At 31.1% G+C, this 11709-nt stretch overlaps 2 protein-coding genes across 5 annotated transcripts; one reads left to right on the top strand and one right to left on the bottom strand.

Moving 5' to 3' along the window:
- Positions 1–285: 285 nt before the first annotated feature.
- On the top strand, positions 286–4495 carry LOC108758833 (uncharacterized). Of its 4 annotated transcripts, none has more exons than XM_018503984.1 (5): positions 286–360; positions 1715–1884; positions 3439–3546; positions 3820–4107; positions 4234–4495. In XM_018503984.1, exons 1-5 carry the CDS (start codon positions 309–311, stop codon positions 4480–4482), a joined length of 867 nt encoding a protein of 288 aa, XP_018359486.1. In that variant the 5' UTR covers positions 286–308; the 3' UTR covers positions 4483–4495. The 4 variants fall into 4 exon arrangements, with proteins under 4 accessions (XP_018359486.1, XP_018359488.1, XP_018359489.1 ...); XM_018503986.1 differs by having other exon boundaries at positions 293–370; XM_018503987.1 differs by lacking the exon at positions 286–360 and adding an exon at positions 396–440.
- Positions 4496–8587: 4092 nt separating this feature from the next.
- Positions 8588–11452, bottom strand: Lrr47 (Leucine-rich repeat 47). Its single transcript, XM_018503983.1, has 5 exons — positions 11245–11452; positions 10990–11164; positions 9341–9895; positions 8928–9241; positions 8588–8833 (listed from the first exon to the last, which is right to left on the bottom strand). The coding sequence occupies exons 2-5, from the start codon at positions 11149–11151 to the stop codon at positions 8605–8607; spliced, it is 1260 nt and encodes a 419-aa protein (XP_018359485.1). The 5' UTR covers positions 11152–11164; positions 11245–11452; the 3' UTR covers positions 8588–8604.
- Between the last annotated feature and the right edge of the window lie 257 nt (positions 11453–11709).

Genomic DNA, 11709 nt, shown 5'->3' with positions numbered 1-11709 from the left:
TAACACATGAGGCATAAGAAATTGAACCAACCAGAGTTCTCTATTACATGGAAGGGAAAGAAACGGAGAACTTCGATTGGTACATATTCTTATGCATTAAGGTAAATTTTCACGGGCTGCTCAAACCGGCTGTTTCAGCGACAGAAAGAATCACGTGGCCAAAATTGACGAATATCAAATGTCCATTTTGATCACGTGATCCTTTTTGTCGCTAAAATAGCCGGTTAGAGGAGCTCGTGAAAATTTACCTTTACGTGTTATGCGTTATGCAGGAGAGCAGGAGTCTGTGCTCCCCGCTTTATGGCCGTATGCTGGATTCTCCCTGCATGATCCAATGTGCCGTGTGCGACGCAATAAAGAGTATGAAAAGGTGATCGCATGCGCATGTTCGCAACTCGCAACTCTCAACTCGCGACAGTTCGTAGTTCGCAGTAATTTTGGTAATTTGTGTGCTGTGACAGATTTCCTAACCTGAATAATCGTTAACGACTAATATCTCGTTATCTCAGTTCACGGGACAGAGTGACGCTTTTCTCGATCAAATCCGTTCGTTTCGGACATAAACGCGTCGAATGAGTCGTAATTCCATCGATTTTTGAAGTGACGTGCTAATCTGAACAATTAATGAACAATTACCGATATCAATAGACAAAGTTAATTTGCGAGGATGTAATAAACTTATAAAAGAGAGGACGCGTAAAATTAAAGATATACGATCAAATACATAAAAATGTGACTTTGATCAATGCGTGAGCAAGTCGATAAGCTTCTCAATTTAGTTTTCTGTTTTTGTAGTCGAACAAAGGTAAGACTGATGAAATTAAATGCTTCTTCTAGTATTATTGAAATAACAATATTGAAAATAAATTAGCTTGATCCAAAAAATTGTAATACAATTATTTATATAGTACATATTATCTCCCTTATAAGGGACACGTCCCCTTTGAGCATCTGTAAAGAATACCTGGTCGCAAATTCGCACCCAAGTATTACTTGTAAATTCATTTAGTTCAAATGATATTAATTAATTCATTCAACTGTTTAGTCAACTCTTAAGCCAGCGGCTTAAGAGCGGCACTTGTTTTTCCGCTGGATTGCTAACTGGATTAGAATTTTGCCACCATTCATTGACCATAACAAATGCCAGCATGGCAGCCAATATGTAGCAAGAATCTAATTCAGCAAGAAAACAAACGTTGTGTGCTGACGGTTTTACTTGTAAACATATTTCGGTCTTGTTTGGAGTTTTTTTTTATGTGTACATAAGAACAAGAGTCGATGAAGAGAAATTTAATATTGAAAATTTGATAGTCGATGAATTGTGAAACATGTATTTCTGTTTCTATTTTTTAAAACTTTATTTTGAAAAATATACAGGGCGTTTTTGAAAATTTGTGATAAACTAAATGAGCTGAGAGATCTCTTAAAATTAAATAATTCTATACGTTGAATATGCTATACAATAGATTCAGCAATGTCTCCTTGAGACAAAAGGCATTGATTTTTCAAATGTTTTTGAGAGTTACATAATGAGGCTGCCATTTAAACAATTTGTTGCAGTAAAATACATAAAAATTTTAAATATTTTCTTCCAATCTAATATTATAGAAATTGAGCAACATTCAACTAGGTCAAAAATTGGCATTTTTAAAGAAACACTCTCGACACAAATTATCTAGCAAAATTAGCTTGACTAGATCTATTATCTTTCTAGTGTGTTCTTCAAGTTTTTCAAAAATGGATTTGCGTAATGATATTAAGAAGGCAACGGCACTTCCTGTCTTAGACAGCAATGCCAAGTTCTATCTATTGCAAGAACTAAGTCAGGCTGCGAAAGATAAAAAAATGAATGAAAGGCCAGTGAAGAAACCACGAAATCTACATGTCAGTATATATAGTAAATGTTTCATTTTACTTGTTATTAAGATCATGTACTTTAATTATTATACATCTTTTTAAGTAAAATAATTTTGAGAAATTTTATTCTTTGTTAATAAATTGCTAATTAGTTACTAAACTTTACTTTCTAAAAAGAAATCCTTTTTTTAAAGGTATCTCACCTGTACAAATATATTTTTGCAGTCATTGTATGTTAATGCATACATGAAAAGTAATATTTGATTTCATATATGCAGTGTACTCTAAAAGTCCAGAAATATATTGAAAATGATAAAATATAGCGAAAAATATGCGAGAAGCAAAATTGTAGGACTAAAAAAATATACCTAATAATGATAAGAGTTTGAATAAAGTTTGCAAGATCAATATAAAGATCAAGTTCAATTTTTTCAGTAGAATACTCTTTTTTTATTGCGTATTCTTGTAGTTTATTTCCAGAACTTTTCATAATAAAATATTTTTCCTCAAATGTCAAAGGATTTTATTGCCATGTCGTGATCCCATTCTCCCTGTTAGTCAAGCATGTTTCGCAAAATCATGTAATTTAATGCTGAGACCACGAATTTTCGACTAGTTGCTGAAAACGTAATATATAATCATACGTATTCAATAACACGAGAGCAGATTTGAAACATTTCGTGTCAGCAGATTCAGAGCAAATGGAGAACAATAAACTTAAATGGAGAACAATTGTAGCTCATTTTGTTTATCAGCAAAGTGTCTACCATTTATGGAAAACTTTTTGATTTATCATTCATTTTCATAAATCATTGACAGCAAATACATGGCACGTTAGTAGCAAAACATGTTGAATTCACGTGATATACCACAGGCAAATTACTTATATACCTTGTTCTAAATTTGCTGAAAACTAATGCGCTTTATTTTCGGCAACATCGCAACAACAACACAGACAGGTAGCTATCAGGGTTGCTAATGGCATTACACCCTTTGGCATCTCTGAAGAAAACACTCGTGAAAATCTCCAAAGTATTTTAAAATATCTTTCCGTTAAGTACCTCTCATGTTACTAAGTTTGAAAATTACAGTATTGTCAGCATTAGGATTACCCAAGGAGATTGTTCTTATTTTCAGTTTTAATACAAAAATGAAAATAGGAGAAACAACTTCCAATGGTTTTGACTTTGATGTATGTTGTCAAGATTATGAACAAAAGATTTCAAAAAGGTAATAAAAGAACATGCAATATAAAATGGAAATTTCTAGTCGAAAAATTTAATTTTAATCTTCATCTTGATCTTGAAGACTTTATTTAAAGTCAAACCTTTATCATCAGCAGGTACATTTTTTTAGCTCTACAACTTTGTTTATACATTTTTCGCTTTAATTTAGTCATTTTCGAAATATTTTAATTTTTCTGAACTTTTAGAAGATTCTGTATATTATTTATAAACAATTATTCGCATATTTTACGGTTTTATTAATTATTTTAATATATATATTAAAGGAGTTTGTAAAAACTTATTAGTTTTTTTATATTAATTTGTAATTCATAATTATTCGCTCATTTAATTTCAGTTACTAGAAGGCTTTGGTTCATCAGAGAGTGATAACATGGATGTAAATATATGTAGTAGAGTAAAACCTACTTTCGACAAACATGGAATTTCTGTTGCCGTTAAAGAGGTAAGCAGATATTCTTATATATTAAAAAGGTAATTAAGACATTAACAAAAATACATTTTTTATTTTAATCGTAAATAAAGTTTAGTTAAGTTAGGATTTTAAGGTAAAATTAATTTCTATATTAAAAAATATATATTTGAGGAAAAATTTAAAAACTTTACGTTGTTTAAACATCAACTGCACATTTGAACAGTATAAAAAAGCTAAATAAAAATAAATTAATTTTTTTAAATTAATTGATGTAGCTAAAAAAATTAAATTAATATAACACAGGTAAATGGTGGACGTGATCTTTCAAATAAACATTGGGAAGAAAGTTTCTTAAGAAATCTTAAAGAGATGCAATGCGAGAAAGACATATCTCAAAATTCTTCCAAATATGATAATATAAAAGTAAATCAACCTAGAGCTAATAATTTAAACGATAAATGTATTAAACAGAAAGATAAATTATATAGAAATGCTGCAATCATGGGTCTTTTGAAAACCAATAAGATTTCACTACAGGATTTAATTATGAATGAAAACCCAATAAGGAAAAAAGACGAACTAGAAACGATGGTAAGCATAAGTAACAAACAATTTTATTATAACATTATGTTATGAACGCTACGTTATACATTTGATACGTATATTCAAAGACAGTAGTCTGAACGTAAAAAAAAAACATTTTTCACCTTACATCAGCATGAAAACGCATTCAATGGATGTACGGACAGTGATAAATGCCATGTGGAATCAGTTCCTCTTCATGAAGATCCTGATATCTGTGTTCACCCTTTACAAATGGGAATAGATGAAAAACAATATAAAAATATAGATTTTTCTATACCACGAATTGGTAAGAAGATAAAAGTGACACCACAAGAGCATTTTCTTGGAGCGACTGATGACGCTTCCTTTAATTTTGTAAAGAAGAAAGACAACAGTATATAATCTATTATTATTTAAACAGTCTAAATTAGCAGATGTCGTTTCCTACGTGTATTAAGAAATAATATATTCGAAATATATTAGAGTTGGATATGTAAAAAATAATATCGAAATAAGTTAGTCTTAATTTCTTACAATATAGGAAATCAACGTATATATTATGGTTGCCGTTTTTTGACTAGCGTTCGGCTGGAGATCGATATAGTCCTTCTGTCAAAGATTGATTATCATTCACAATTGTTACCACGAAATTATTATCTCTCTTGTAATATTTTCTTTCTCTCACACGCACACGCGCGCGCGCGCGCGCGCACACACACACACACACACACACACCGAGAGAGAGAGAGAGAGAGAGAACATACAAAAAAAGGGTTGAGGAACTGCGCGCTGAATTAATTTTTTGGACTTGCAAGGGAACCGTTGGAGCCGTCCCTCACCGATTTTGATGGGCTTTGGATGTGTTGTAGAATGTAAAAAATATTAGATCCATATTTTTTTTATCAGTGTATATCTCAAAATTTAGGGAATAAAACACCCCCTCGAAAAATACGGATTTTAGCAAATATATATTAATATCACAATTAAATTTAATGCTCAATAGACCTCTATTAAAGAAATCTTAATTGGAAATTTGTGAATAAATTTATTTATTGCGAAAAATATTACCTCGTCGCATAGTTAAAATAATTACATATACAGTATATAAATTCACATAGAATTATTTAAGCACTACAAAAATTCTTCTTCGACTGTTATGAGCTTTATTTTTTATCAGTTGTGTATTTACATGTACGATCCAATAAAATTCTCGTTGTTAATTGGAAATATTTTCTATAAAGTTGGAGATTCCTTCAAATAGCGAAATAGTCAATCTCTGGCCGAAGATCAGAGAAATGGCACCCTGTGTATGTGAGAGTATATAGTGTTATTATGGGATATAAAATTGCAGGTATATTTGTCTAGAAAAAAAACAATAAATATGAATAAAAATAAAGGTAAATACAAAGCTGTTGAAAAAAATATATTAAACAAAAATCTTTTATGTTATGTTTGGACATTGTTATATGTATAGTAGCAGGATATTCTACGCATATAATGATTCGCGAAAACTAACTATATTATACAATTATCAGTAATCTATTTTTTGTAATAACTAAAGTTGCCGTAGACCTGGAAAACCTGGTAAAGTCATGGAAATTTAAATTAGTTATGGAAAAATCATGGAAAAATATAAAAGAACCTAAATTTTGAATTTTTCCTTGCAATTCTCTTAAATGCTCTTATTTTATATATAAAGAGTATTTATAATTTTTTGAATATGTTTAATATATCAAAAATATTGAAAAATTGTACACTGCAAATTATTTTTCATGTATTATTACAAGGAGACTTCTTTGTTCTTGTGTTCATTTCTTGTTCGCATCGTTTTTCTATAAAAACTAGAAGTTTATTGCCGTAATCGTCGTCAAAACTATATCTGCGTGGCAAACTCCCATATAAAATATCAGGCCGCGTTAGTTTATTTTGGTATATTCATCTAGATAATGATATGATAGAAACATTAGCCACTGATAAAAAAGACAGAAGGGCTATGTTCCAAAATTGACTGTACTAAAAATCTATAATGCACGTAACATAAACTGTAGCATTTTCAACACTGGCAGTAAATTTGGAACATAGCCAAAGTGAGTAAAAAGAATTGAAAACGAATTTTAAACCGTGTATTTTAAAAAGAATATTACGTGTTCTTAGAGCGTATGTAAAACGTATTTTACGGCGAATTTGACTAGAGCGCATGAGTGTATATAAAGCCGTTAGTACACTGATTTAATTTGAATATAGAAGTAAGTTGTAAGTTGTATAACTCGCGGTCTTGCGTAAACGAACCACGATAGTGTCATTGCGCTTGGCTTAGCGTCGAGACACTACCGTGTCTCCTGATGAACAATATTAAAGTAGATTGTATTATACAGAAATTCTGAAATTTTTATATAAAAATTCTGAAAAATTATATGAAAAATTCTGAAATTTATATAAAAATTCTGAAAAATTATATGAACAATTCTGAGAAAAATGTTATAATTCTGATGAAAATTTTTCATATAATTTTCCAAAATTTTTATGTAAATTTCAGAATTGTTTAAAATTCTATATAATTTTATAACTTTAGGAAATTTCTCAGAATTTTTATATGAAGAATCTATCTTAGAATACGTACGGTTAAGTAAACAAAGAAGAAGAGCAAACACCAAAACAATAATTATCTTTAATTAATATCAAAATATTACTTTCTGATATCACATGAAGATATTTCACTAGTAAGTGTCACTATAGGTTTGTGGCTGTAAAAGTCTTGTGTCTACGATACTAGAAATCGGTCCGGGACTCCGGATGAAGAAAGAATTGACCAATCGCAATGGTCATGTGATCAAATTGTTCAAATGTGATTTGTTAATTTTTTCTCTGTCCGAGATCTCGGACCGATTCCTAGCATCGTGGACATCGGGCTTAAGTCTATGCCACCAATTAATTCACTACTAGAAAAGGAGAGAACTACTCCACGACTATTTCTCTCTCTTTCTATTAAGTCCTCAGCTTCTCTAGTATAGAGTTTCTCTAGTAAGAGTTAGGATACCTGTACTCTTGCACTCATGTGCGCTTACGACGTCCGTCATTAATAGGGAACATGAGTATGAGATAAAAAGCGATATTCATAATCCGTTCTTATTTCAAAAATGTCTTAAGATGCTAATACAGCCTTCTGATTGACTCAAGATATCCTTAGACTGTACTTGACAGTCTCAAATATAAGAATCGAGTATAGGCCGTAGCAGAAAGACTGACTTATAATCTTAAGATAGTGTCTTATTATTAGTTAAAATAGTGATTTAAGTATTATGTGTTTAGTAACGCACAAGAACTGTTTTATAACTCAAGGCCATAACACGCAAAAAAACTTAAGCAGTAATATTGTAAGCAGTAAGCAAATTAACTAACCACTGAACTAACAAAATTACTGCCAGCACTAAAAATACTACAGTTTACATTACATTCACTACAGATTTTCAGTAGTAGCAGTCAGTTTTGGAACACAGCCAACAAAAGCAGTAGCCAATCCAACATATTGATTTCCTTACTACTTACGTCTTACTGCCTTAAGTTTTTTATGTGCCATGACCCTATGAATACCGGCCAAAGTGAAAAAACAAGCTATAACAAGCTATTTTACTGTCTTACTATCACTTTCGTTTCCTGAATATAATGGAACTCTTATTAGAGGAACTCTACTCTCGTATGAACACTCCGTCTATTCTATAACTCTATGGTCTTATTGTTGTAAGTTTTTTTGTGTATAAAGGCCATAGCATACAAAAAACTTAAGACAGTAAGACGTAAGCAATAAGGAAATAAACATGGATTGGCTACTGCTTACATTATGGCCTTACGGACTCTACCGCGATTGATCAATTCGCTTACTACTTACATTTTACTGCTTAAGTTTTTTTGTGTGCCATGGTCCTTAGTGACGTAATGTTTGTTAGCGCTATCTGCAACTCCGCAAATAGCTTGTAGCGCTAAATAATGCAATGTAGCACGAATGGCATTTCTCCGAACGCATTCCTATTGTAAATTCTGTATAAGAGAAATCATTATCCTTGATCCTGTATTTAAAAAAAAAGTCTTTTCTTGTGTTGAATAGTAGAATTTATTTCTTTTCATGATTTTACAAAATATTTTATATATCTATCTTTTAGAAAAGACTATTGTTACAATTTCGCTATAAATATAAACTATTATCTTATATTTTCATTTTGAAATATAAGGTTATACAAATTATTACTCAGAGCTTTAAAAACAAACTGTCATATTTATAAATGCAAAATGTATTATATATAATTAATAATTTAAGATAAAATGACATATAAAGAGATATACACAAAGGTGATTAAATATACAATTATATCGTTCTATTTATGTTTGAGTATCGATTAATAATGTTTATATCAATTTATTAGTAGTAAATACAATACATAATAAATATAAATAAAAAATAATTAAATAAAAAATATAAATTTAAATATATCATGTTTTAAAACAGAAAATTATATGTGTTAAAGTGTTTTATTTTGACTTACAGAGGATATTGTTAGCACAGAGTAACGAACAGAAATAAGCTTCAAATATAATAGCTGTACACATCGACTTTTTTATCTCGGCACATGGTAGAGGTACATATATGAGCTTCTTTATGTAACGATCAAAACAGGCAGTTCTACATAGGTAGCAGCATTTTGCTTCATCCAAATAATCCACCAATGTATATGGTATTATACTTGCATCATACGTTATCCTATATAAGATATAAAAATTATCTAGACCCATTCATCACATATTTCAAGTGTTTAATTATGCGATATAAATAAAAAAAAAAAGAAAACAAGAACCTAGACTTCAGAATACTCTTAGCTGACCATTCGACAAGACTTGTCATCTTTACTGTCATTGTACTATAATTTCCACAAACATCATTTTTAATGTTGTAGGATTCCGTAAACGGATTCTCTGTAACGTCTAAAAGTTGTAATCGCAGATATGTGATGGTCACTGGTAAATACGACAAACGGTTTCTTGCTACATCCAAAACTCTCAGATTTCGTAAAGTTCTAATATTATGTGGTAAATACGTCAATGCATTTTGGCTAACCTTTAGATGTATCAAGGCATTTAGGTTTTTAATTTGTGTTGGCAATTCAGTTAACTGTGAATAATCAAAAATTATTATAACAATAATAAATTTATAGACAACAGAATCTGCTTTATTAATTAATATAATTTTTAAGTTTAATTGGATACTTACTAAATTACTACTTATATCTAAGAAATGCAAATTATGCTTAATGGCAGTTTGCTCTAACCATGTCCACTTCGATTTAGGTGATTTTCCAAGATTATTTTGCGACAGTAAAAGTTGTTGAAGATGAGGTAAAGTGCCTAGCTCCTTTGGCAAATAGAAGATGTTATTGTCCGACAAATCTAGAATTCTTAGACTTTGCAAACGCAAAATTTGCCGATCAAATGACTTTCTGCTCAGTCCACTTAAAATTAGTTGCTCTGTAGTTCTTGGGAAACCCTGTAAGGTTGGATACTCGGACTTTTTCTTCACTACAACTTTGACTTTTCCCATTGAGAATTGACTCGAGTTGAAAAACACATTAGGCATAACTGTGTGGTTTACGAGAACGTCATGCTGAGAATGTCTATTTATTATTTGATTCAATATATGAAGAAAGCTTTTCAATTGAATTGAATTATCACTCTGAATTATCAGATCGTGACAAGGTTGCGTCAGTCTTATTGTAACTTTGCCATCGGCGATAAATCTCGTGAACACTTGCTTTACATTATTAACAATCTAAAAATAAGAAGAAAGATGATTATCAGATATATTCTTCCAAAATAAAATTAAATATGCAATTTAGATTCTGTTGAAAGTATGAGAACTATTAAAACGATATAAGAGTTAATTAAAGTCTAAAAAAATCTACATTTTTACAAAAAGGTGTAAGGGCTACACACTTTCTGTAACCGTTAGACATATCGTAAGAATTAGCAAATCGGAGCTAAAAATTTGTGATACTTTTTTAATGTGATTGGCTAATTCTTATGGTATATCTTTTACAGATTACTGTTATAGAAATGTGTATAGATCCTTTAAAGTCAGAAGCACATAGAAAAACTAAGGCGGTAAAACTTAAGCAATAAGCGAATTGGCCAATCACAATAAAATACATAAGGTAATAAACCTTAGGTTCTCTACTGTAATTAACCGAATCGTTCACTGCTTATGTCTTATTTGTGTTTTTAAGTAGCTTAAAGTCTATTCTACAATAGCTGTAAGCACAGTTGTGATTGTAGATGTAAGAATTGACCATGTCGAATATGAGGAGAATATTTGACTGATTGGTCAATTCTTACAAGTGCAATCACAACTATGCTTATGGCTTATTATAGAACAGGCATGAGAATTGACCAGTTATAGTTAAATATGAGGAGAATATTCGACTGTTCAATTTTTACAATTACAACCATTTACAACTACGCTTACTAAATTGTAAAATGGGATTAAAGCCTGGAATACAGACCTTTGTATAATGCATAATTTATAAAGAATTTTATTTTATAGAAAGAAAGAAAATGAAGGACTTGAATTGATTAATTTTTTTATGTATTGAATTCTTATGTACTAAAGAATCATTTAGTGCTCACTGATTAATTTTTTCTGTTGAACACAGCTATTATTCCTATCGTAGACAGCCTATAAAGTCCATTTTATAAATGCATAGAGCATGTAAGAGTTGATCCATCATAATTGAATATAAAAAGAATATTCAACTCTGTGTTTGATCTATATTTACAATTATAGCCACCTACGACTACGATTATGCAATTGTAGAATAAGCTTGTTAGAAAAACAGCCAATTACACCCTAGTATTACTGCCAGCTACCTGGTATTTGGTGCCTTGCTTGTTCTGTCGTGTTTGCAGATACAGGTACACGTCGTCATCTTCGAGCGATTTCTTAGTAAATGCCAAGATCGACTGTGATCTTCTCTGCGAGCAGACAGATAATATTCTGTCGTGGATCTCGATATAGCAGTGAAACTTCATAATCGTTCACTGTTCCGCACACCAGTAAATCGTCGAGTCCGGGGCAACGTCAAATGTAATGAGCAGTAATGAGAAAAAACTAAACTAAATTCTAAAACGCCGCGATAACAAGTGTTATACAGGTTATACATAACCTATGCTATAACCAATTAAATATTCTTCTCTGGAGACTTTTTCTTCTTCTTAAAGGCCTCTAACTTAATTTCCGACTCCGATCCACTAAAAGGTCGATAAAATAGTTGACTAAAATCCGGTACTCCGGGTCCGGTGTATGACTTGTTCTCGTCAGTCTTCGTGGAGCGAAGCATGATGTAAAAAAAAGACTTTTTACATGGAGATGGAGCATGGAGCGAAGACCACACGCATAAACGATAGGTCTGTTCAAAGTCCCCCTCCAAATTTTTGAACTTAAAATGAGATAGATATATATTCGAGTGTTGAAAGGAGAGAAAGCGAAGATACTGAATGCAAAAAGTGCAAGTAACGCGAACAGACCGAAATTATTTCCTAGAAATTTGGTAACTTTTACCTAGTTCCAAGCCAAGTTGGCAACAGAGG

The sequence above is a fragment of the Trachymyrmex cornetzi genome, unplaced genomic scaffold, assembly GCF_001594075.2.
Source record: "Trachymyrmex cornetzi isolate Tcor2-1 unplaced genomic scaffold, Tcor1.1 scaffold16, whole genome shotgun sequence".
In the NCBI taxonomy this organism is placed as follows: Eukaryota; Metazoa; Arthropoda; class Insecta; order Hymenoptera; family Formicidae; genus Trachymyrmex; species Trachymyrmex cornetzi.
The sequence above is the reverse complement of the archived record's forward strand: the minus strand, read 5'-3'. Positions and strand labels throughout refer to the sequence as shown.

Coding starts and splice junctions, on each gene's coding strand:
- LOC108758833 (XM_018503984.1), top strand. CDS start 309: ATGCTGGATTCTCCCTGCATGATCCAATGTGCCGTGTGCGACGCAATA. Junction 361..1,714: donor CGTGTGCGACGCAATAAAGA/GTATGAAAAGGT, acceptor TTATCTTTCTAG/TGTGTTCTTCAAGTTTTTCA. Junction 4,108..4,233: donor AAGACGAACTAGAAACGATG/GTAAGCATAAGT, acceptor ACCTTACATCAG/CATGAAAACGCATTCAATGG.
- Lrr47 (XM_018503983.1), bottom strand. CDS start 11,151: ATGAAGTTTCACTGCTATATCGAGATCCACGACAGAATATTATCTGTC. Junction 9,896..10,989: donor AGCAAGGCACCAAATACCAG/GTAGCTGGCAGT, acceptor TCTTATTTTTAG/ATTGTTAATAATGTAAAGCA. Junction 8,834..8,927: donor AAGAGTATTCTGAAGTCTAG/GTTCTTGTTTTC, acceptor TATCTTATATAG/GATAACGTATGATGCAAGTA.